Source organism: Pteronotus mesoamericanus, unplaced genomic scaffold (assembly GCF_021234165.1).
Source record: "Pteronotus mesoamericanus isolate MK-2021 breed Mesoamerican mustached bat unplaced genomic scaffold, CSHL_Meso_final contig_557, whole genome shotgun sequence".
Lineage (NCBI taxonomy): Eukaryota > Metazoa > Chordata > Mammalia > Chiroptera > Mormoopidae > Pteronotus > Pteronotus mesoamericanus.
This window is the reverse complement of record NW_026555200.1, coordinates 109941-135684: the sequence shown is the minus strand read 5'-3', so window position 1 is coordinate 135684 and position 25744 is coordinate 109941. Positions and strand designations below refer to the sequence as shown.

Genomic DNA, 25744 nt, shown 5'->3' with positions numbered 1-25744 from the left:
CCGAACAAGACAGTCCCCGCAGATAGAGGGGAAGAAAATGAGGGAGATTAGCAATTAATACAGCGTGCGGATTCGGAGCTGCTCAGGCCTGTCCCTGGGGTCCCCAGTGGGAAGGAGGCTGCCGGGATGGCCGGCAACTGGACCTGAGAGGCCAGGCCAGGCCCCAGGCAGGGGAGACGGGTTTAGGAGAGTCCCCTAGGGCCATGCTCCACTCTGCCTGCAAGACTTTGCACCTGCTGCTGGCTCTGCGTGGGCCCCCCTCCCCAGTGCCCCGCCAGCTTCTCAGTCCCCGTCCTACTTACCGTGTCAGGCTTGGCCACTTCCAGGGAGCCTTCCCTCCCCCCACTCATGGTGGGTTAGTTGTGCTTTCATTGTTCATTGATCACACTTTATCAGTATATTAAAAGTGCTTGTGCAAATAATAATAACAATAGGTCAGGGTTTTTGGAGCACTAAACCACAGGCTAGATGCTGTGGTATTGAATCTTTATAACACCACTTTTGAAGGGGAGACCCTCAGCTCTTCCTGTCTTGCAAATGAGAGGACAGAGGCAGAAAGCAATTTAAATAGTTTGCCTGAGATAAGTGGCTAACAAGTAGCAGAGCCAGGACTTGAACCCACCTGCCGGACCCTGCAAACCGTGCTGTTACTCAGGACCTGTCACAAAAATGGTCTGTTTTCCACTTGCTGGTGACTTCTCTGAGGCCTCAAACATGACTCTCTGATCTTGGCTGTTCCCAGGGCCCTAAGGGGGGAGAGCAGGTATGGACTCTGGAATCCCTGGACCTGGGCCCAGCCCCCAGCACTGCCCCTGCCTACTTGTAGGTCTCCAGACAGGTTCTTCTCTGCCTCAGTTACCCCCTCTGTAAAGTGGGGTTAATAAGAGCTCCTACCTCCTAGAGCTCACCTGAGTTGATGTATGCAAAGCACGTCCATCGGTGTCTGGCACAGCGCAGGGAGCTATTTGCAGATGGGGGCTCCCCAGGCCATACAGTGAGTGGGAGGCAGGCCTTGGCCCCAGACCCCCTGTTGCAGAACTAATTTCTATCTAGCACCTTTGAGTGTCCCTGCTCCTTCCTGCCTCCCATCCGGGCATCTGCCCCATGCTAACCTCAGCCGTGGGCCCGCCCCCCCTTCTGACCCTCACACCTGGCCCCCTCTCATTCCAGGCCCTCTCCCCAGCTGTGAGCCTTTCGGGGAGACGGGTGTTCTGAGCTGCCCTAGGAGTTCTGCTGGGGCAGCGGGGGCTTCTGGGAGCATCAGAGGTCTGGGACATTGTCCCCCAGGGCATCACTGGGGACCTTCAGGAGGCCAGGCTTGTGTGCCCACCCTTATTCCTCTGCGGTCTGAGCATCACCCCATTCTGCGCTGCTGTTTCCATCTGAGCGACAAGGGCCAGCACTCTCTTTGCAGGGAGGGCAGCCTCTACTGCCTGCCTAGCTCAGCCAGGCGGTCACCCCGCTTGCCTTCTCCTCCAGTCAGTCTTGCCTCCCTGGCTTGTCCCTCATCCCAGAGCCTTCTCACGGGCCCAGCTGGTGGGAAATAACCTCTGATTCTTTTCTGCATACTTCCTCTGCTTTCTGTCTCTCCTGCCCCATTTCTCCCTCCAGTACCTGGCTTCTCCCAGCCCCCCGCCCCCTTCAGCCCCTGGCCCCCTCACCCCATGTGCAGCGCCCCCTCCGCAGCCTCCTACACTTCTGCAGGCAGGATCCTCCCTGCCCCCCTTGCCTTCCTTCAGACCCTCTTGTTCTCCCTCCTTCCTTCTTTCCTCTCAAATCGTGTCCCCAACCCACTCCCCATTCTTTCCCCTAATCTCTCTCATTCTTCTCCACCCCTTCTCTCACTTCCAGATTTCTCTCCCAGACACCTTCTTCCTCCATCTTCAGCTCCTCCTCTCACCCCGTCCCCTCCCCCTCCCCCATTTCTCCCTTCCCAATTACTCCTCACATCCCCTCTCTCACACTTGTCCGGCTCCCTACCACCGGGCCTGCTGGCTGGGCTGGGCACAGGTGGTGGGGGCCCAGCCGGCCTGAGTCCAAGCAGGGGTGGGGGCGGTGAGGGCGTAGGAGGGGGGATCTGGCTGGATCAGCCACCCCTCCCTGTGCGCTGCGCTGCCTCTGCCACCGCTGCTGCCGCCGCGCCTTTGATCCATGGCCCGAGGCCGCCTGACAGTGGAAAATGTGGGGAGACAAAACCACTCAGTCAAAGTGATTCCCAACAACTGTCTCCCCGAGATAAGGACGCGCTCGGGCTCTGCGGCCTGCTTAATTCCTGCTGCCCGGCCTGGGATGGGAGCAGCAGCGGGCCAGCCGCCCCGGAACGCTGAGCCCCGGATGCGAGCGGCCGCCGGGACTGGACTCAACGCCAGGCCTGTGGTCGTGGGTCCTGCCTTTGCCATCTGTCCCAGGTGAGCAGTGGCCAGGGGACAGGGCTGGCGAGGCTGGCCCAGCCAAATAAGCAGATGGGCACTTGCTTCCTCGGTGGTGCTCTCAGGAGGACTTTCTCCCCCATCCCCACCTGCTCGCACAGCCCTCTTGGCCAGTGCACTTGCTGGAACATTCTCTCTCCTCCCTTCGCTAGCCACGCCCTGTTCCTCTCTCTGGTCTCAGCTCCTTGGTCACTTCTTCCCAGAAGCCTTCCCTGTTTTGCTTCTCAATTTTAACTCTGTGGACACTGCTCTCTCCCCCTAAAGCAAGGACCTGGCTGTCCTGGTGGTCTGTTTCAGGCACAGAAAAGCCTGGCATGTCTTTGGGGGCCTGTAAACGGCATGGGCACGCACTGGACACTGAGCATCCATTCTATGCCCCATTGTGGCCCCTGCTTTCAAGAACTTTCTAGTTAGTTCCACAAGAGACAAGCGAGCAAACCAGGAGCCAGAAGCCTCCAGGGAGGAGGGGAGGAGGGGCCAAGGAGGGGTATCAGTGGCCCCCGGCACCCTTCTGCCAAGCGGATACCTTTGGCCTGGCTAGGCTGGACGGACCTCCTGGCAGTCCACCTTTGCTTTCTAACCCCCTCCCTTGGTGGTTAGGTGCTCAGATTATGTAAAGTGAGGCCAAAAGGGAACCTTCACCACCCCACCCTAAATCTCCTTGGGGCTGTTCGTCGTCAGGGACAGAGAGAGCCAGTGTGTTTTGGGGTGATGGCAGCGGGTAGACGTCATGGGGAGGCAGATTCCCCTCAGGACGAGGAAGGGCTTTGCACAGCAGAACTGGCCAGGGATAGGAAGGTGAAAGGGTGCCCGGGCCGGTGTGGCTCAGTTGGTTGGAGCATCGTCCCGTAACTGAAAGGTCACTGGTTTGGTTCCCAGTCAGGGCATATGCTTAGGTCAGGTTCAGTCCCCGGTTGGGGCATTCGCGGGAGACAACCGATAGATGTTTCTCGCTCTCAAATGAAAATAAAATAAATCATAAGAAAAAGCGGGGGTGGGCAGCCTTGTACAAAGCAGTGAGCCCGCCCTCTCGGGGGGTGGGGGAGCACACAGAATCTGGTTTTGTTGAGACTGCTGGAGAACCTGTTAAAGACCTAAATTCCCAGGCTCCCCCTGGACGGGCTGACCCAGTAGGTGACCACACACGGTGGGTGTGGCAGTGGCAGAGGTCGGTGGTCGGCCTTTGCAGCCATCTCTGCCGCTCTGCTCCGAGTGGTATGGACAGGCCTTGACACAGAGCCCGGGAACGCTTCTCCAGCACGGAACACCAGACAGGAGATGGAGACACTCGGGTGGGACGAGTAAGGAGGACCTGGCCCTGCCCCGCTCCTGTCCCTCCATCCTGCTGGTCTGTTTGGGACCAGGAGAGTGTCGGAGGACTAAGGTCCTGTGAGGGCCTTAGGAAGTGTCTTATACAAAAGGGGGTATGTCCAGGCTGGAAGAGAGACACGATGCCCCAGGGCAGGATGTCCTGAGCCTCCCCCAAGGGACCACGGTCCCTTACCCGCCTATAGACAATGCCTTCCCAGCCCCAAACCCCCAGAGCTCCTTGCCGACTCCAACCCCAGCCATCTCCTTTCTCCCTCTCCAGGTCTCTGGGGAGAATAGCTGTCCCAACTAGGGTCCCATCCCGCTTTGGCCCATAAAGCAGCAGGATCGCTGTTTCAGCATCAGTTATTGTCCCTATAACAGCAATGGCATCTCTGATGTTCAGAACTTGGTGGTCAAGCAGGTGTTTGTAGCTGTTTGATCCTCCCTGAACCCGGAGGGCCTGGAATCATCATGCCCATTTTGCAGATGCAAGGTCCGCAGCAAGGGGCATTATCAGAATCCAGAAGTCAGGTCTGTCCTGTGCAGGACTGAATTCCCTCCTCCATGCTGGGCTGCCAGAGCAGGCAGGGCCTAGACCCAACTCTTGCTACTCCAGGTCCAGTCTGCACTTTAACAGGTTCCCAGGGGACCCATATGCACAAGGAAGTTTGAGAAGCACTGGCTGAAATGATCTCACCATGCCCTCCCCAACACCCCAGCTCCCAGATGCCCCGTCAGCTCCCTGCAGTGACCCAGAGTGGACTGACCCCCCAGGACCGCAGAGGGAGAAGGAAGAAAGAGACCTGGGAGGGAAACTGAAACCCCCAGAGGCCCAGGAAGAAGCAGGGGCCAGGGCAGGCGGGCTGAGGGTTCCTCCAGCCCTGTTCCGTGCTCACAACCAGCTGACGAGGGTGCGAGCCTGGTGCGCTAAGCTCCAGGGCTGGTTAGGAGGCACCTCTGGCTTCAGATGCAGAGGGGTGGGGAGCCGAAGGGCGTGGAAGTGGACAAATAGACAGACCCATAGCGAGAATCAGAGTGTGAGATGTGAGAGAAGGGAGATGGGTCCAGGCAGACACTCAGAACAGTTGGGAAAAGGCAGGGACAGTAGAGACAGAGGGGAGAGGGAGACAGAAAGAGTCCAGGAGACAAGCACATGGAGAGAGAGACACCCACAGACCGAGAGACAGAAACAGGAAGAGAGAGAGAACAAGGGACAGAGCGACATAGAAACAGGTGTGCAGACGGGAACAGCGACAGACCCGAGTTTGAAACCCACCCCGCCACTTCCCAGCTGGCTGCTTCGGGGAGGGAAGGGTCCTCGCCTTGGGTTCCTCCGTTGGCGGAACAGCAGCAGCCCAGCCCTCCTTCGCCCGCCATGATAACCTGCCAGAGCCCGGCCCCTCTCCATGCATCCTTCTCCCGCCCATGGTCCAGTGTCTGTGGCAGGGACCTTTCCCCAAGCCAAGCGGGCTGCCCGGGCCTGAGCCCCAGATGCCCTGCTCCCGGCCCTGGCCTCCTGGTATGGCGGCGGTAGGTCCCAGAGCCCCGGGAGCCCGGGGTGAGAAGCCCTGCCCTTCTGCCAAGTGTTTCCCTTTAGTTCCAGATGCCACCCTGACAGGTGCTCCCTGTGATTAATGTCCCTACCCCCTAGGCCTGGGACCAGCCCCTCCTCCCCAAACCAGAGTCGGCGGGTGTGTGGGCAGCACCAGAACCAAGCCTTCCGGAACCCCCTCCTGGTCCCTCCTCTTTTTCGACCTTCCCAGCCACCCGAAGCAGAAAAGAGACCCCTCCTCAAAGCCACCCTCAGATGAGCCAGTTGACTGAGTTTTCATTCAGGTCTCTGTTTTCGGTCTCCATCTGTGTCACGGTCACAATTAATAGTGCTGCCATGGTCAGGAGGCCATGTCAGCAAAGCACCCGGACCTCCTGGGGGCAAAGCCGAGAGGCCGCTGGGTGCCTGCTGGGAGGCCATCACAGTCCTGAGAACAGTCAGTAAGGGTGGCCGTGCGATACCTGAGCCCTGTCCGTGACTCAGCGAGGTGAACGCGACAGTCGCCAGGTCATACATGGGGCACGCAGGCTTCAGCCATTTGAAGGCCCTGTGCCGTGTGGCAGGGGTACAGACCATAGGCAGTTGAGGGTAGAGCCAGGAGGTTTGGGGGACTGGTGTCAGAGTTAGGGACCATGGTTGGAGATGTGGGTTGAGTGTTGAATCGGTCATGGTTGAACTGGAGAGTTATTGCCTAAATCAAATAGTAGATTATAAAATTTAAGTAATCTAACTCCCCAGTCGGAAACAGCGGTTACCAGCTGTGTGATCTTGAACTCTCTGTGCCTCAGTTTCCTCAACTCTAATACGTGGACGACAGTAGTACCTATTTCAGAGGGTTGTTATGAGGAATAAATGGGTTAACACGTGAAATACATGGAATGCTGCTGGGCGTGGAGTAAGCGCTGAGGAACTCCGAGCTAGAATCACGAGCAGGCTCAGCAGCCGGGTCAGGGAGTTGGGCTGTAATGGGAGCTGGGGACCCAGGCTGGCACTGGGGTGCATGCAGGCTGGTTGGGGGCCGGGACTCCATTCGGGCTCCTTTCCCCACCTTGCCCACCCCCTTCCCATGTACCCCAAGGCAGCGCCTCCCCTGCCCAGCTCACCACGCCAGCTAGAAAGCTACTATCGCATCCCGGATCTCTCTCTCATCTCTCCTGGGCTCTGGGACTGAAAAGAGACGACGTCTCTCTGCGCGGTCCCCAGCCTCTTGTTTGTTTGGTACGTTGGAGCCGTGGGCACGTTTTTGCTAATTTTGTGGCTGCCTTTATCAAATGGGGATTCACAGGCGCTTTATCCTCGATAAGTGGATTAGTCGGTGTGCTAAACAAGACGGTGAGGGACTCGGGGGCTGCTCCGGAGAAGATATTTGTTTAGAAAAGAATGAGCCTGCGTTCCCTGCCCCATGCAGGTGAGGCAGGCAAGGCCTGAGGTAGCTGGGGGGCCCTCCGTGCTCCTCCCTGGCAGGGGGAGCCCTGATTGGTAGGAACTGTCTACAGCGCAGACAAAGAGGTCAGAAGAGGCTGGGTTTCAGGAGGGCGACCCCTGGGTCTCTCTGGGGAGGGGAGAGTGGGACCCTGCGTTCAATCCAGCTTCCTGGTATACGTGAGTATCTTTGGGGAATGTCAACTCCCTGGAGAGCAGCTCCCTCTCCCCCATCTCCAACTTTCCTCCACCTTTCTCTTCCTTCCTTCCCTTCCTTCTGGCCTTTTACTTCCTTTTTATTCCCTTTCCTCTTCCCTCAAACACCCCCAAAGGCCTTTTGCTAAGTCTTGTGAGTCCAGACATGAGTAAGGCATAGTCCTTGCTTTCGCAGACAAAAGCACCAAACCAAAAAATTAATAGGCCCCCAAACAAGGCACAAGAGGCAATTCTGGCTACACATTGGGCTTCTCAAACCCCTCTCCAAAGTATCCCTGATAATAGTGGAGTGTGTTTCCCCTGAGGCCCTGCGGGGGTATCACGCAGACTTTCATGGATTATCTTTAAAATGCATGCTCATTTTGCATTCTCTGCCACAGTGGAGCCATATTTGTTGGCCATAATAATGAAATAAATTAACATCGGGTCAAGTTGACTCTCCAGGAAGTTGCGCCGTGTTTAGCTCATGAGTTTGCATGGCATGTGATATTGCAACATCATGGATGTTGGCACTGAGGGAGGAGTCGAAGATGACTGGACATCTTGAGTGTGAGTGACCAACAGCATCATGAAGTCATAGACAGAAACAGGGAGTGCAGGAGGAGGGCCCGGATCGGGGCGGATGTGTGGAGGTCAAGGCCAAAAGGTCAGGGCAGAGATGTAGATTTCAGAGGCATGTCTCCACCAAGACCCATAGGGAGAATGAGATGCTCAGGGAGAAAGGAGAGAAAGAGGCTGGGAGGATGCTTGGTCCGATTGTTCCCCCCATGGGGACCCCAATTTTTCCTCCTTACATTTTTAATGAGTGTCCAGGATCTTGAGGTCCCCGCTCTGTGCTGCAGCAAGAATCTGGCTGAGCTTGAGAGAGGGGAAGCAGAGACTCTAAGATGGAAAGAAAAGGATGGAGCGGAGCATTTGGGTCCCCAGCTGGTCCTTAGCAGCGTCTGTCCTCCCCAAGCTGCCTCCAGCTGAGTGTCATTTTGCTATTTATTTACATGTAATTATTGCTATGAGGTGCAGATATTAACGCTGTCAAGAGCAATTTGCTCTGACATTTTTCACTCGCTCAGTGCCCCCGCCACTCTCGATGGAGCCCAGGGCTCTCCCTGCTCTGGCTGCTGCGCACTGGGCGGCCAGGGCGGGAACCACCCAGCCGGCAAGGAGCGGTGTCAGCGAGCTCACCCGGCTCCTCTGCAAACTCATTAAGCTTTGAAATTGAATTTGGTCAGGGAGAGGGCTGGCTGAGCCCTGCTCCGCCCGGCCAATGCTGGCTCAAGGCCTCCCTGCCCTGCCTTCCCCTGAGAAAACTGGGCAGGGGCTGGGCTGGTTGGGGTTGGGGCAGGGGACCCATGGTTGAGGCTGGCAGAGGGCAGCTCGTGAAGACGATGGAAGGTCATGGTCAGAGGTGAGAGTACATGCCCCCTCAAGATGACATGAAGGTCTGGCATGGCATCTGGAACCCCCTCAACCCTGTTTCCTGTCACCCCACCAGAAAACCAGGCAGTTCTGACTTAGGGGGACATTATTGCAGTTGACAGCTATACCCGCCCAGTAGAGCCAGTCAAGCGTCTTAGCCAGCCAGCAGGGGAGGATGGTGCCATGAGGGTAGGACAGGTGCTGGGCTGGCCCTGTAGTGGGTCCTGCAGGTAGATGCTAGAAGGAGCATTGACTTTGGAGTTATATCTTCTGAGCTCACCTCCTCGCCCACCACTTACTAAATAATTTGCAGACTTGGGCAAATTACTTAGCTTCCTAGAGCCTCAGTTTTCTGATCTCTAACACAGAGCAGCCAATGCCCATATTTCACTGGATCTAAGACAGTTTGATGCTGGCCCTTACTTGATCTTGATCTTACTTGATCTGTCAGAAGGCGTCAGCAAAAGCTTTGCACATATAGCTCTGTCGTCATGGCTGCCTGACAGGGATACTACCTGGCTGCTTCCTCTGCCATAGAAAGGCACTAGGGATGGTAAAATGCATTTGAATTTCAGGGAAATAAAAATACCTACTCTTCTGACAGCTGTGGTAAGGACTGAATGGCAGTACTGCCTGCGCATAGTAGGTATTTGGCACATATTAGGTGCTTAATCATGGAAGGTTACAATCTTTTTTTTTTTTTTTTTTTGAGCCTTTTGAGGACCAGGGGCTGTTTTATAGAAGAGGAAACTGAGGCTCATTTATTCCTTTATTCCACCGAAGGGGCTTTGCTTCCGGGAGAGGGCAAGCAGGGCCTGAGCTATCACGGCCATGAGTCCTTAACGCATGGTGATATGTGCCAGCTTGTCCGCCCAGGTACTAACGAGGCCCGCCTGCCACCACTCACTCCCTGCCACGGCCAATCTGTGTTCCCGTCTCTGGCAATTACGGACGGACGGGGAGCTCCCCTCCGCGCCCGGGGGCCAAGAACCCAGGCCTCCCCATCTTCCTCCTCCTCTTGCATCCTGAGCCTGGCGAGCAAGGAGGCGCTCTCCCTACCCCTCTCAGCCCTCCTGCCCCCCACCCCTCAGCTCAGCCAATTAGGCCTCTGACACCTGGAGCCGCTGACAAACTGTTTCTGTCACTTGCTCTCTGTCTTTCATTAGGGGCCGCAGAGGAGGGGGAGCGGGAGGGGAGGGGGAGGAGATGGGATCTTTCATGCTTAGTAAGGCCAAATACATTAATTACAAAACGGCCATTTGCCGCGTGAAAGTGTGCTAATTAAATTTATGCAATCATTATCTTTAAATAGTCATATCTTTCCCAGCGATCAGCCCCTTCCTTCTCCAGCCCTGCTGCTGCTCCGCGCAGAGTCGCACTAATCCCTAGTCCGCCATTACCGCGCCATCAGGGACAGTCGCTGCATCCTGCCGCGCCCCTCTGGCTCTAGAACCCGCTAGGGGCCAGGAGCCCCCGAAACCGTCCTGGCCCAGACACCTTCAGACTTGGGCCAACCCAGGATCCTCCCAAGAAGGGGGCCAATTCAGGCTCCCTCCAGTGTTTCCAGCTACTTCGACATGTTTCCAGATTTTTGGAGACTGACATCTTGTGGACCAAACATTGCAAACGTGTATGTGTGTGTGTGTCAGTCTGTATCTTTGGGGACAAGGACTGGCAGCTCATTCTGTCCAGCCCCTCCCTTCCACAGAGTCTTCAGTTAAAGCTTCTGAGGCCCCTGACGTTCATCGAGCTGAGGGCCGGGTGCGAGTTAGCCACAGGGCTCTCTGTTACTCTTTCCGTGCGCCCAGCCCTGCGCCAGGCCCTGTGCTGGGGATGAACAGATAGATTCACTCACTTATTCGCTCACTCTTTCGGGAGTTCAACCGGGCATTCACTCACTCAACAGATGTTTGTTGGACACCTACTATGTGCCAGGCACTGGGAGTAGGACACCAAGTCTGCCCCCAGCAGCTCCTGGTTAGATGCTGGGTCAGGGTCCGTTGGTGCCCAGGGTGGAAGGCAGGACCACAGTAGGGCTGCAAGTTTTCTCTGGGTGAGGTCCAAACCCAAGACTTCGCAGCCTTTTGTGGCTTAGCCTTTCAGAGTCCCTCCCTCCACATGCTGGGAGCCTCTTACCAAAGTCTTGGCTGAATCCTTTCTCTGCAGAAATTCCTCTTCAGTTGCACACAGCCTCACCTTCCTTGGGTCTCGCATGTTGAACTCCCGCAGGGGAGGAAGAGATAACCTGCCAGAGTGTGGGAGTGCGGGGTGGGGCGTCCCCTCCTGGTCAGAGAGGGCAGTTGATGACCAGGCGCTTATGGGGTGCCCTCTGAGCCTGGGTCCCCAGGCCCCAGTGTGTACCCTCGGTGAGGTCAACTAGGGGGCCAACAGGACCCATGCCCACATGCATGTGAAGTGCACACACATGCACAAGCAATACTCACATGATCATCACATGCATGCACACAGACTCACAAGGACATGTACATAATTCTCATATAGAATTCATACAGTACTCTCACATGCACATATGTGCATGCACACATACTAATCTCTCACACGATATTCCTGCAGACACCTACACAGCACACACACCACACACACACACACACACACACACAAGAGTTAAGAATGACCCAGAGCCATCCTCGGTAATGAAGGCCACAGCCAGGGCAGGAGCATTGGACTGGAAGTCAGAGGTCAAGCATTTTAGCCCCAGTGCTGCCGCGTATCTCCTGGGAAATTCTAATGAGCCAGCCCTTAAGCCTCAGTTTCCTCTTCCAAAAAATGGGCTAACAATGCTTCATAGAGTAGCTACAGTCTTAAAGGGAAATGCTTCGGAAATTAAGGGACTGCTTTTGTGCAAGAGAATGACAGCAGACAGACTTAGAAGAGCCTTCCTGGTAAGCCGGGTGGTGACAAATGAGGAACGGGAGTTGGGGCTGAGGTTGAGGTTGGGGGAGGGGTGGGGTGGGGAGTTTGCTGGCCATGCCTGGGCATTGGCTCTCCTGGTGGATGTGTGTGTGTGTGGGGGGGGTGCTGCTGTATGAGATGTGGACGTGAAGGGGGGGAAATGAGAGGGCCAGGAGCCGCGAGATGGCAGAGAAAAGGGGTGGGAACAGGGGGACCTGCAGGAAATCTTGTTTGGAAGCTCAAAGTCAGCACCCGAAGCCCATTACCGCTGTCCACAGGAGGCAGGGAGAGGGGGGCGGCCCAGATCCTCTTAGCAGAACTGAGCGGGAGAGAGGGGGAGCGGCGGTGGTCGGCGCCCGGGTGGGTGATTTCTCGCTTGCACTAATCCCAGCGTGGTGCTGGGGACAGGCGGTGGAATGGCCAGGGGTGTCTGTGTGATGTGTGTCCGGGTGTCTTTGGGGGCCGGAGGAGGGTGAGCGCAGGCGCGTGGGCCAGCTGTGGTGCACCGGCGGTTACGGGACAGTGAGGCTGCGGTGCACACAGACGCGTGGGCCACTTCGCCTGCCTGTGCATCTGTGAAGCAGGTGGACGGCGTGTGGCCTAGCGGTGCGTGGGGGGCGCGGGGGGGGGGCTTTCGTGTGCATCATTCTTTGTGTGTTCGTGTTGGCCTGCCTGTCTAATCCTGTGTGTGTTCCGGTACGAGCGTCTGCGGGTATTCTGTAGGGGGCTGTGCTCGTGTCTGCACCGCCCTGGGCGTGGATGTGTAGTTGTATTCGTGTGTGTGTGTGTGTGTGTGTGTGTGTGTGTGGCAATCACGGTGATGATCTGAGAGCACGGTACTTAAACTTGGCTGCACATTAGAATACATTGGAATGAGCTTTAAAAAATTCTGGTGCCCAGACCCTTAGAACAACGAATCATCATCTCTAAGGGGTGGAGCCTGGGCACTGGCATTTTGAAAGTCTTTTCAAGTGATTCCACTGGGCAGCCAAGGTGAAGAAGCAGTGACTGAACGGACAAACCCCAGTAGAGCAGCCCTGTCCCTTCTCACAGAGATGGACACAGAGATGGACCTCAGGCCCCCAGCCCTTAGGGGCCAGGGCAAGTGGTGAGCGGGGCTGTCCCAGCCTGGGTCAGTCCTTGGCCCAGGGGAAGCATATTTCACTCTGTCCGGACAAACACTGCTTTCCATCCCTGGCAGGCTGCCCCCTTCCTTGCCTCCTCTCTGCAGGCTGCCCCCCAAACATGCCTCACTCACCTCTTGTGGAAGCCAACGGGATGAATTAGTTAGCAGGTGGGCCTGGGCTGCTACCGGACGTAGGGATGTGAGGCTTGGAGATAAGCAAGCCCAGTGCCCCAAGCCAGCAGGTCCTTTTGGAGCTGAGCCTGAGGCTGGGGCAGGAAGGGGGCAGTAGTGAGTAGCCTGGGACCTGCTCAACAGCCATTATTTTGCGGAGACACTCTCCCCAAGGGCAAGTCGCCACCCTTCTCTGAACCTTAGTCTCCCTCTGTGTGAAACGCAGCAATCTCCAAGGTTCCTCCCGGGTTTCGTGTGCATCTTCCGGTGTGTTTACATGTAAGTGTGTGCGCACGTTAAATGTACAGACAAGTTTAAGGAAAGCAAAGGTGCACTAGGGAAGACTTTTCATGCCGGTTTATTGGAGTTTTGATGAAACTCCACCCAGAGTTTCCACCCAAGCTGTTTGGCCACCCAGACCAGAGGTGTTTTTAACTGGTTTCCCCTTCCTGGATTCAGGTGCGTGTCCCTACAGAGGCGCGGTGTGCGCTGCCCTGTGCAGTGTGCATGTTGTATACCTGTGTGAATTCTGGGCCTCGCTAGGTCTCGACTGGAGACTTCACAGATTCTCCACCAGGACCCATGTCCTTTGATGCCACCCTCTCACTGGAGATGAGCACATTCAGGCCAACGAGGAGGTGTGGCTTGCCCCAGGGACACACACCTGCTGCCTTTCCAGAGCACAGGCCCCAGCTTCTGCACGGAGGCAGAGGAATTCCTTCTCCGTTCAGAAAACACCCACTGTGTGCCAGGCCCCATGGGGAAGAAGAGATGAAAACAACACGGTCCCGACAGGGAGTAGTCCCCTGCATCTGTCCTCGAGTGATCATTTCTCCCTTGGGCCAGGTCCCTTCTAAACCAGGTGGAAGATGAGGGGGAGGGCTCACATTTTCTGAGAACCAGTGGTGCGCCAGGTGCCATCTTAATGTGTATTTATTCATTTAATCCTTTCAGTGACCCTGTAGGCAGCTACGATGATCATTCCCATTGTACAGAGGAGAAAACTGAGGCTCAGAAGGTTAAAGAAATTGCCAAGGGTCCCAGCTAGTCAGCAGCAGAGCGTGGATGCTAATGCAGACCTTCTGGCCCCCAGAGCTGCAGGGAAGCCCCACAGAGCACAGACCGGCCAGGCGCCCTTGGTGAAATCGCTGTCTGTTCTCCTCTGGCATTGCAGGGGTGGGCCTTCCGACCTGCCCCGCTGGTGCCAGTGGTCCTTGGCCTCATTCCAGCCCCAGTCTCACCTCCAGGTCCAATGTCCTGACCTCATCGGTCTCAGCTGCTGCCCCTCCCTCTCCCCTCTGCTTTCTGCTTCAGCCTCCGCTCATCCACCCTGAACCCTGCCATGGAACCCCATGAGGGGGATCACCCCTTCTAATTGCAGCCTCGCTCCCAAAGCCACGTTCGGTTATCACAGAGGGTGCAGATCTCTCAGCTCAGCCTCCTCGGTCCCAGGCCCTGCGGGCCAGCTCAGGAACGGAGGGAATTAATTACATTTCTCCCAGCCCCTTCTTTTAAAGTAGGGGAGCGCCAGCAAGTCCCGGGGGAGGGGGTGGTGAGCAGAGGATGTGGGAGGGGGGCTGGCACGGGGCTCTCTCAGCTCCCACCCGCCCCAAACCTGCAAGCCTCTCCCCAGCGGCGGAAGGAGGGGGGTGAGGCCAGCCCCTTATTGATTTAGTCTGGTGGAGGCTGGGACTGATTTAGAGCAGAGGGAGAGGAAGGGGCTGGGGGTGGGGGGGGGCCATGGCCGGTGGGGGGGGAGGAAGGGATGGCTGTCACTCAGCCTGACGGACAGCCAGGAGATTTGCCTTCAGATAAAACCTTACAGATGTGGAGGTCGGTATTGATTTTGAGTTAGTAACGGTAACGTACCAAGAAGTAATACATTAGTGAAAGCAAGGTCACCGGGAAAAAAGTAAAACCCACCAGGGAGAGGCCTTAGCATTCTTGAGGGGGGTGGATTACCGCATCAGACCAGGACTTCCTCAAGTTCAAAAGTTTGCAGGCTCCAGACCTCAGCTAGGCTCCTAACGGTAGGCAAACGCTTTCTGCTTCTGAGGGCAAAAAGGGACTCCCAGGAGTCCACGGGCCAGCCAGAGGCCAGGAGGGCCGCCCAGGCCTGCAGGGCCCTGTGCAGCGGGGTTGCCGAGAGCCTCCCTCTCTCTAGCCTGTCGGTTCTCTCCAGCACTGCCTGTGGTGGGGGAGGAACACGCTAGAAGTCAGGGAGACCCGGGTTCAAATCCCAGCCCTGCCACTTACTGGTTGTGTTATCTCAGGTGCACCTTTTCACTTCCCCACCTGCAGGGCGGGGGGGTAAGTATAGTCGATTTCCTTGAGGAGTCGCTGCTCCCACTTCCCACTTCTCTTCAGCTGCGTCCTGTCCCATTTGCTTGGAAGCTGCCATGCCCAGAGACCAGAGGTGGCTGGATGAAATGGCAGCCCTTTGATCCCCAGGCCTCCGGGGAACCCTTGGAGGGAGTAAGCAGATGCTGCGCCTCGCCCATTCACACCTACCCCAGATGTGGATTTGATTTGATGTTCCAGGACAAATCCCATTGAACAAATCCCATTACAGTAAGAGGCGCCTGGGCCTAGGCTGAATCAGAGCTGTCTGGCAATGGCCCAGGGTTCAAGGCCTCCTGAGCCACTGGGCGCCACACAAGTCCCTCTGACAAAGGATTCTGCGAGGCCTTGCAGTGCGCAGGGTTTTCAGTCACACTACTGACCTTGTTGCTGGTCTGTGCCCACCCCAGGGCCTTTGCACTTGCTGATTCCTCTGCCTGGAAAACTGCCTGCTACGTCTTCTCATGGCGAATTCTTTTTGGTCTTGATAGTACCTCTTTTGGGGAGGTCTTGCCTGACTGGCTCTGGGAAGGTGTGGGGGAGGTAAAGGGCAAGTGAGGAGTGTCCCCAGGGCTGAGGGGAGCGTGTTGAGAGCCTCAAGGGAAGAGTCAGGGGTAGGGACCCCCCCCCCAGTAGCCGCCCAGGAACCAAACTGTGGCTGGTCCCTGGAGTAAGAACCTCTAAAGGGGCCACACGCCTAAACTCATCATTGAGAGTCAGTCTCGGCATTAACCAGGCTAGTGAGCAGGGTCCAGCCAACTGGACCTGCTGTGAGATCTGGAGAAGCCCAGCTCTTCATGGGCCTCAGGTTTGTCATCTGCGAAATGGGCCTCCTAGCTCTGTCCTGTGTCTCTGTAGGGCTCTGGATCGGGAAAGCCCGGTGAGTTCGAGGCTGACAGAGACGGGGAAGGAGGTGGGGAAGAAGGGGACTAGAGGGGCGGGGCTGCTGCCTCCTGAGCACTTCCCTGGTGCCAGGCTGGACACAAAGCCCTGCCCCTGCAGAGCTTGTCCCGCCCCCCAGCCACACTCTGAGTCAGGCTCATCTTCACCCGAGTTAGGGTGCACATCGCCTCAGGATGGGGCGGCCAGAGGGGGTAAGGGACACCCGGAGGCTGCACAGCCAGGAAGTGGAGGTGCTCCGTGCCTGCTCCTGGCCTGAGGATGTCGATCCTGGCCGTGCCCTCGTGTCCATGGTGGGAGCGTGCCAAGAGTGAGAAGGCAAACGTTTTCAGAAGAGGTCGTCAGCCACAAGGCCGTTGCTCAGATGCCCACAGCCCACTGTCCCCTGGGAGGTAGGTGGGGAAAGCAGAAATCAGAGGACACAGCCGTGTGCCCAGCGTGGATGGCAGTGTGATTCTTTGGCTTGGCATTGGGCAGACCGTGAGCAGGCCTGACCCTGCCGGACACTGGGGCCTTCCTCCCATAGTGGTGGCATTACCAGAAAGTTTCCAGGGTCCTGGGCCCTGCAGGCCAGATGCACAAAGGTCTGCTTCTCTACCCTCCCCTCTGGACTCACCAGGGCACTGAGCTCTCTCGCTCTGCAGAGAATCCTGCTGCCTGCCCTGCTCTCCCCACTGTCTCTTCTGGAAAGCTGGATAGCAGGTGTCACCTCCTCCAGGTGGACCACCTGGGTGGCTGGGCGCCCTCCTCTGAGGGCGCTGCCCCCCAAGCTGCCTCTGGAACAACCCATGTCACTCCATTTCTTGATGATCTGTTGCTAGGTGGCCTTTCGCCCACACCCAAACACTGCCCAAGCTGAGGGCCGTGACCATGGCCCTCCCTCCTCTGAAGTCCCAGGGCTCATCCTCAGGTCTGGTATCTAGGCACCATCAATGCATGTTTGTTGAATGAATAAGTGACCACACCAGTGAACCAGGTTCTTTAAGCTGTTTCTAGAGATGAGCCTCACCTGATCAGTCCGAGTGGCCAGCACTGAGGGTGAGTTTCTGTTTGCTGAAGCGGGCCACACAAGGAAGTGGGTGATGGCCACAGACATGTGGGAGCTGCCAGCGTCAAAGGAAGGCTCCAGGGAGGCTGATGGACAGACTGGCCCTGCACATGGGTGTTGTACATTCCCAGGAGGGCACCAGGTCTTGACCAACGTCAAGAGCATAGCTGACCTAGCACAGGATGAGGGGTGAAGCTGGGCAGACCCAGAATCCTGCCCTAATCTTTGTGTTGGAAGATGGGGACATCCCAGTCTGGAGGGGCAGGCACAGTCCCCTGTGGCATGGAAGCTCCCTGCCTGGTAAGAGAGGCATAATTGGCTAGTTTGTCCATTCATTCGTTCGTGCACTTAGGCATTCATCCAGTCAGGCCGGGGGCTAGAGAGGTGCACAGGCCCTGCCTCCTCCCAGAGCTGTCAGTGGAGGATGCCTCCCAGCGTCAGGACCTCTCCAGGGGAAGCCACTAACCCTCTTATCCACAAGGGGAAGCAAACAGGTCAGCCGAAGACCTGGACACTGCAGGGACCTCCAGAGAGAAACTCCAGCAACGGCCTGTCTGGGGCCAGGCTGGCATCGACCCCCAACGTGCTTGCATCTGCCGGAGTCCTCCCAGCGCCCACCTCTGCTGCTCAGCCGATGCGGATGGTCTTTCCCCACAGGTGATGAGCATTCTGAGCAACCCCAGCGCAGTGCCGCCGCAGCCGCAGGCCGACTTCTCCATCTCCCCGCTGCACGGTGGCCTGGACTCGGCCCCCTCCATCTCGGCCAGCTGCAGCCAGCGGGCGGACTCCATCAAGCCCGGGGACAGCCTGCCCACCTCCCAGTCCTACTGCCCACCCACCTACAGCACCACCGGCTACAGCGTGGACCCCGTGGCTGGCTACCAGTATGGCCAGTACGGCCAGAGTGAGTGCCCAGCGCCCCGGCCTCCCCTCCCCGCCCCCTGCTTATTCCTGGAGAGCTATAAGGTGGTGTTGGGGCGGGGGGTTCCCATTTCACAGATGAGGAAATTGAGTGCTGAAAGGAGGAACAGCTGTTCTAAGATGACACGGAGCTGGGCTCCTGCACTTACGCTGCTGCCGCCGCCCTAGAGAAAAGTTGTCCCACAGGCATACAGAAGGCGTACTTCTGCAAGGGCAGAAGTAGGTTTACAGTTGTTCATGTGGAAAAAGACACACAGGTTATGATTCTTAAAGTAACTCAGAAGAATGTCACTCACAACTGTAAACCTGTTTTTGCCCAGCCTTGTATAATACAAGCTGCAAGTATCATTGAAAATTTCCAAGGAGCCACATGGTATTTTTTTTTTTATTTTACTATTCTTTTAATCCTCACCCGAGGATATGTTTTTTGATTAAAGAAAGAGGGAGAGAGAGAAACGTCGAACCTCGATGTATGAGAGAAACATTGATGGGCTGCTTTCCCACACATGCCCTGACCAGGGACTGAGTGAACCTGCAACCTAGATATGTGCCCTGACCAGGAATCGAACCGACAACCTTTTGGTGTATGGGACAACGCTCTAACTAGCTGAGCCACCCAGCTAGGACTAAGAAGCCATATTCTAAAATGTAGAAATAACAGCAAAATTACTTTAATAACATATTTTATTTAACCCATTCTATCTAAAAAGTGATCACTTCGATGTGTAGTCCATATAAAATTATTGAGATATTTTACTTTCTTTTCTTCAGTCTATGTCTTTGAAATCCACCCTTTCACTCAGACATGAAGTGTTCATTGGAAATGCTTGATCTGCATTAACATTTCCTACAATTTACAACTGAGGAAGTTGAAAGTCTGCCCCCCAAATTGTTCCAAAGATTCTGAAAAGTTTCCTACCCACCAACTAAACTAAACTCAACAAAACTGAATTTGAGTTTTTAAATTTAAAGTAGGTAGAATTAAATCAAAATGTAAAATTTAGCTCCTCAGTCTCACTAGCCACCTGTCAGGCGCTCCACAGCCACCCGTGGCTGGTGGCTGCTGTGTGGGACCGTGTGGCGTTAGACTCTGCCCCTTTCTGTCCCCTGGCCATGGGGGGCTGCTGTGTTTTGAGCTCTCTCCTCTACCCCTGCCCTCAGCCTTGGTTTCCCAAAATTTGGGGCAGGTCTTACATGCCCAGCTCAGTCACCATCCCCTTGGCCCTTCGCCTGGAGGCAGGGCCGTGCATCCTCAGACCAAAAGCTGCAAAAGGCAGCCAGGCCCAGCTTCCGGATGGGGCGGCAGCAGGGCAGGCCAAGAGGGCACAGGTTGTCGAGGTCACTGGCTGCTCCTCCTGCCCCGCTCCCGGCAAGGGCCTCACCTGCTGGTGTCAAACTAATCGGAAGGGGGTGCGGCGGGAGGGAGAGGCCTCCCAGCCCAAGGCTGTCTTCACACACACCCCCACCCTTGCCACAGCCCCTGCCCGGCCTCGCCGACCTCTGCTTCCTGTTCCCCACACCAGCCCACTCCTCCTCGTATGGCCTTGGCCGCCTCGGCTAAATGAGGGCCAGCTGTGCTGGCCTGCACGTCCCAGCTGTGTTCCCGGCTCCCTCCTGTACTGCATGTTTGAATATGATATATGTGCACAGCTGTATATGCATGACTGTGAATATGTGTTTTGGATGTGTTACAATTCGTATGTGTGTCTGTGTGTATTTGTGAGTATTCTAGCATACAAGTGTTAGTGCATACATTCTTGTGCATAGGTATGTGTATGCAGGTGTGAATGTGAGTAGCACGTGTGGGTATATGTGCATATGACTTCACATGTGTGAGTTTAAATGAGCGTGGTGTGCATATATGGTATGCATGAGTTTTGTGTGAACATGCATGTACACACATTTGGTCATGTAAGTGTGTGTGGCTACAACACACACATGGTGTGTTTAAGTGTACATTCAGGTGTGTGTGTGGCCATGTCGGTATGCCCGTGTGTTGGACATATGTGGTACACATGTTATGTGGACATGTATAATAAACGTGTGCGTAGATGTGTGTGGATGTGCAAGTATGTGTAACTGTATGTGCATACCTGTGCTTCAGCATGTCTGTGCACTGGGAGGAGCATGGGGACAGGTAGATGACATGTGCCGTGTGTAAATATGGGCACATGCCTACTTGAGGGTTTGCATAGGTGTGGTCCTGTGCTCCTGTGTACAGTTGTGCGTCCAGGCTTGTTCACACAATGCTGCCTGTGTGTATAACTGGGTGAATGTGTGTGCATGGGGAGCCAGTGTGTGGAGGTACAATAATGCGGGTGCACGCGTATTTGAGAGTAGGGTGCCTACATGCGCATGGGCGTGTTCCCAGAGGAGCCAGGGGCAACCCCTGCCCCCGCCCACATGCCCACGCACAGAGCGGGACACATGTGCTCTTGATAAAGAGTCTAGAGCCCCGGCCTGGGGCAGGCGTTAGTCACACCCGGAGCCCCGTGCCCGACTCCAGGGGCGCCTGCCCAGCTCGGAAATAAAATTAACCCCGGAGTCAGCACGGGGGTGGCAAGGGAGGGGGGATCAAAAGGGAGAGGGCCCAGGAGGCGAGAAAGGAGTGTTTGTTCCCCTCTGCTCCTAGAAGCTGCCCAAGCTTTTCTTCCCCCCTTCCCCCTCCCACTCCTCTCCAGCTCCGCCCTGGCTCCCCTGGCTCCTCCTCCTGACTCAGAGCTCCTCCTGAGCCACATTCTCCAGCCCAGCCCACAGGGAATCCAAGCACAAGACCCCCACCGCACAGAGGCTCCACGGTCAGGCTGGGAGGTGCCTGAGGAAAAGTCTACCCCTCTTGCACCCTGAAAGTGGGCAAGGCACCCTGCTTCCTCTGAGCCTCACTTTTGCCATCTGTGAAATGCGGGCCCAGGAATGAGACTCAGTCTTCTCTAAGTTTTTCCATTGCAGCATCTCCCTCACCTTTGTCATCCTGGGACCACTGAGGGACGCACTGCGTTCCCACCATCTCCTGCTCTATGTTCGTGGGCAGCTGAACACCTCTGTGACTGGGCTCCCACAGTCCACGGGCAAAAGTCATGCGTCCCAAGCTGCCTCTGTATGCCCAGGTCCAGCCTGTCACCTGCTCACATCTGTCCTGTGCCTGAGTTCTAGCCAACCAGTCACTTAGCGAAATGCATGTTCCTCATTTCGTGATTCTCAAAAGCCCCACCCAAGGTAGATGTTATTTGTCCTCAGGTTACAGACACACAAGTTAAGGCTCAGCGAGGCTAGGAACTTCCCCAAGGTCACATAGTAGGTGAATAGGGTACTCCAGGCCTCCTAACTTCAATCCCAGCTCCCTTTGGCCAAACCCCAAACTCGTGTAAGACACCTAGTAAAGGTACACACCTAGACCCACCTGTGTGTGGACTAACACTCACAACTTCACACCCACCTATGCTGCACAGAGGCGCACACACAGACATTAATTTCTGTGTGAGTTTTCATGAATGTGTGTGTATGCATGGCTTTGGAGTATAAATATACAAAAATGTGTGTGTGTGAAGGAAGAGAAATGACCATTTGTTGAGCATCCACCGTGGGCCTGGCATCTCATTCTCACGGCCATCCTGTATAGTTATTCTCAGTGGACAGGTGAGGAAATGGGATCCCAGAGAGGCTGTTTTCTCAAGCCCACACCAAAGTGTGCATGCGTGTGTACACAGCCCCGCCTATAGCCCCGCCCCCAGAGGGCCTCGCCTGCAGGTGTGCATGGCGTGTACACACGGGCCAAACTCTTAAAGGGCAGGGTGCGCCTCCTGTCCCTGGGCCTGCACCTTCCCAGGGATGCCTCCACACCTTCCTCTCCTGCCCCTGGCCGTGGTCCGTCCATCTGTCTTTCTCCCCTGTCCCTGGAGGGGGTCGGGGTAGGGGGACAGGGACAGGGCACACGGCAGATTAATATGGCCCTGGTGTTCCCAGAGGCCAGGGCCGTACTAATGATGGGGCTGATAGAACGCAGAAGTGTGAAAAGAATTTTAATAGATCTGACAACTCTAATAAGAATTTGTGTCTAGAAGGGTCCTCCTCTGGGGCCGCAGGCTGACAAGATGCTGACGGCTGAGATTTGTTTACTGGTTGGCATCACAGCCGCATCTCCTGCCAACTCCCGATTAATCTAATTTGAGATGTTTAGAGCCCAGGCGTGGGTGCGAGGCAGAGAAGGGGAGACACAGAGAGACAGAGGGACAGGGAGGGCCCTTGACAGAGGCCGTAATGAGAAATGCCACAGCCCTGCCCTCACCGACCCCCGGCGGACCCCAGGGATCGGAAGGCTCGGCGGCACTATGGGTGCCCTTGGAGTCGGCTGGGTCATCAGTAAAGTTTGGCTTCTTGCTCACCTTGGCAGGGCCTGGGGTTTCCTTGCTCACCTTGCCAGGGTCTGGTGAAGCTCCTACTGTGTGCTGGGCCAGGGCTGGTACCTGAGAGAAGATAAAGAGGAAGGGACAGAATGATCAGAGGCACAAACAGGACAAACTCAGGCTCTGCCATCCCACGTGCACTGTGTGACTCTGGGCCAGCAAATCTCTCTGTGCCTCAGTGTCTGCCTCTGTATCATGGGAACCGCTGTACCTAAAGCCTGGGGCTGCTGAAAGAATTCAATGAGATCATGTCTTCCTAGCCCACAGTAAGTGCTCATATGTAAGGGGTCTCACTTTGTTCTCATCACTGTTACTCAAAGCCAGACCTTCCCGCCCCATCCACAGGAAGAGCCAGAGAGGTTGGCATCAGAGGTCGGCATGATGTGGAATAAGGAGGGGAAGGCAGAGCCTTTGGTGATTCAGGAAACGTAAAGTGCCCTTGGAAAAGTCACTTTACATTTCCTGGAGCGGGAAATGAGGCCAACACAGGAACGGGGGTGGGCATCATGCACTCTAAAGTGCTGCGCACCTACCTGGGGTTATTCTATAGGAGGCTGCTGGGTGAAGTCGCAGGGGCAAGTGGGAGCTGGTATCAGACTGCCTGGGTGTGAACGCTGGCCCCACAACCTAGGAGCCAGGTGATCTCTCAAACAACGCTGTCTCTCAGGGAAGGGCTCTGTTGCCTCATCTGTATCACGGGGACGACAGTACTACCAGCCTCAGAGAGCTGCTGTGTGATAACGCAGGTAAACTGCTTAGGACAGGAGCAAGCTCTCAGTAAACATTAGCTCCTCCTCCTCCTCCTCCTCCCCTTCCCATTAGACTCCCTCCACGTAAGGCAGACCCTGGAGCCCAGCTAAGGCTGCCTGCAAGCAACAGAGACGGTGTGGCCAGAGTAACAGGGTCCCCCGAGGCCAGAGACAGGAGATTCTCCCACCCCCACCCAGAGGAGGGGGCAGACCCAGGCAGGGCAGGGCCAGCCCCCACCACCAATGCCCGACCAGCTGGGAGTGCAAGGGCTGAGAGACCTCAGGGGCAACCCAGCGGCTCAGCCCAGGGCATTTGCACTCCTTTAGGAATCTAGGGGGCCATGTCCTGAGCCCTCTGTGCCCAGCATCTTAAAGCACATTATCTTATTTGATCCTCACAACAGCCCTTGAGGAGGGCAGAACGTGTGCTTCCCATTCGATAGGCAAGGAAACAGGTCTGGAACGGCAAAGAGATTTGTCCAATGCCACATGGACAGGACGTAGTTGGGACTCCATTCTGCCCTATTTGTCCCTCTCCTTTTTGCTCCATGGAAGGTCGCAACTGATTATTAAATTCCAATCCTAAGGGCCCATGTCCGCTGAGCTCACTATGTGCCAGGCACACTGCTAACTAACCACTTTATATGCATTTTCCCATTTAACTCCCACAACAGCTCTTTAGCCTAGGTGCTATTATGATCCCCATTTTACAGACAAAGAAACTGAACCTAGGATAGGGAAAGGTGATGCTCACAATTACACATTCAAAGGTGGCAGGCACAGGATTTGAACCTAGGTCATTTGAACCCCGAGGCACTATGGCTGCCTGTAGCTCGATTGTTGGGCCTCGCCCTCTGGCCCTCCCCAGCACCTCCCGGCTCCACTTACCTCCCCTAGGCGGGAGCCCTCAGCTTTGAGGAAGCCTGTAAAGTGTTACAGGGTCCCCTGCAGTGGGCAGGTGACAAAGTGGGTGTTGGGTCTAGCCTCGTGATTCCCAGTACAACACTTTGTCCATCTTCCTCTCGCCCCTGGATCTGAGAGACCCCATGGGGTTGGATTGGCCACAGCCACGATTCTGGCTTGGGAAGCAGCAACTGTGAGCCTCAGGAGGCCTTGGTCACATGCCAGTCAAATCATTTGGTCAGGGCTGATTTCTGCTGTAGCCTCAGGCAGGTGCAATTAACACAGTCAAGACCATGCGAGCACACACAGGCCCTGGGGTCATACCTGTGCACACACACATACTCTGACCCATGCACATAGCTTAAGGGAACTCACCTGAACACAGTTACCTGTACATGCATGAACATTCCCACTGTTCTACTCAGGCAGGTGCACACAACTCACCCACATCTGTGCGCACATGCTTGTGCAAGTATTGCTCATGTGGGAACATTCATGTTCGTGTCCATTGCTACCTCACCAAGATTCTCATTTCCACTGTTTTCACATACACACAAGAACACACCTTCCAACTCTCATCCCTTCCCACTGGGTGACCAGAATTGACAAGGCTGATGGTCTCAGGTTCCTGCATATCAGGGCCCTGGCCTTTCCTCTGCATGGACCCCTCAGCCCACCGCAAAAGCTGCTTTGAGTTTTGAGTAAGGGGTCTTGCTTTGCCTCACCTGTGAGCTGGGTTCAGGGTCCAAAGAAGGCAGAAGGACCTTGCCCTTGTTACTACCTGGGCCCCATGGGATATATACAGAAAGAGGGACCAGTTCTTCCCTCAACAGTAGGGAGATCCTCTGGACCTCCCTACAGAACCCACAAGAAAGCTGAGGTTCTTTTAGTAGTAGTAGTAGTAGTAGTAGTAGTAGTAGTAGTAGTAGTAGTAGTAAGTGTTAGGTAAATACTGGCTGAATGAGTAGAGAGAGGTGAGAAGAAAGAGCTTTATGAAGAGATGGATGGATGGATGGATGGATGGATGGATGGATGGATGGATGGATGGACAAACTGATGTATCAATAAATGAATGGATGATGGATATATGGATAAATGGATGGATACGTATGTAAGTGGATGGTTTGATGGCTAGATATAGGACAGATAGAAGAATAGGAAAAAGAACTTCAATTTCTAGGAGTTTCTTTCTTTTTTTTTCTTCCCAGCTGCTGTTGATTACCTGGCCAAAAACGTGAGCCTGTCCACGCAGCGCCGCATGAAGCTGGGGGAGCACTCCGCGGTGCTGGGACTCCTGCCAGTGGAAACTGGCCAGGCCTACTAGGGCCCCTGGGGCGACTTGCCCCAACCCAAGCCCCAGCTCCACCCTTACCGATCTCCGAACCTCCCGCCTCAGTCCCCTCCTGGCCCGGGGGGTCCCAGGAGGCCGGGAAAGGACCCCGTTCCCTTCTCACAGCCAGCCCTCCAGAGACGTGCGGCCGGCCCATCATTCACCGTGGCTGGGGACCTGGAGTGACCCCTCCCTTGGAGCCTGCCCCTGTACTTTCTCCCGAGGAGGGTTACTGGTCAGCCCGCAGTCCTCGCCCAGGCAAATGCTGTCATAGCCTCTGTGCCATCTCAGCGCAGAGATCGAAGCTCACCCCGAATAGAGCACCATGAGCACCCAACGGAGGATGGTGTCTGGGATGACGTCCTGGAGCCCTTTGGACTCCAGTGGGTGCCCTGACCAGAGGCGGGGGAGGACCCCACCGGCCACTCAGCTGGAAGTGCTGGGAGCCAGCCTCTCCCGGTGGGTCTCTGGCCCAGGGCCAGAACCACAGCCCCTTCCTCCTCTGGGCGCTCGACTCCAGCAAAAAAGGGAATTGAGCCCTGGGGTTTTCCCAGGGAGATCACCCAGGAATTCTGAGGACTTCAGGACCCTCCC

General features: G+C 55.8%; 1 protein-coding gene across 2 annotated transcripts in view; it reads left to right on the top strand.

The window, feature by feature from the left end:
• PAX7 (paired box 7) overlaps positions 1–25144 on the top strand; it is a 92283-nt gene extending 67139 nt beyond the window's left edge. For both annotated transcript variants that reach the window (XM_054579612.1, XM_054579611.1), the window contains exons 8-9: positions 17502–17748; positions 25029–25144. In XM_054579612.1, the coding sequence (XP_054435587.1) occupies positions 17502–17748; positions 25029–25144 (363 nt within the window). The remainder of the gene's footprint in view (positions 1–17501; positions 17749–25028) is intronic.
• The last annotated feature ends 600 nt before the right edge of the window (positions 25145–25744 follow it).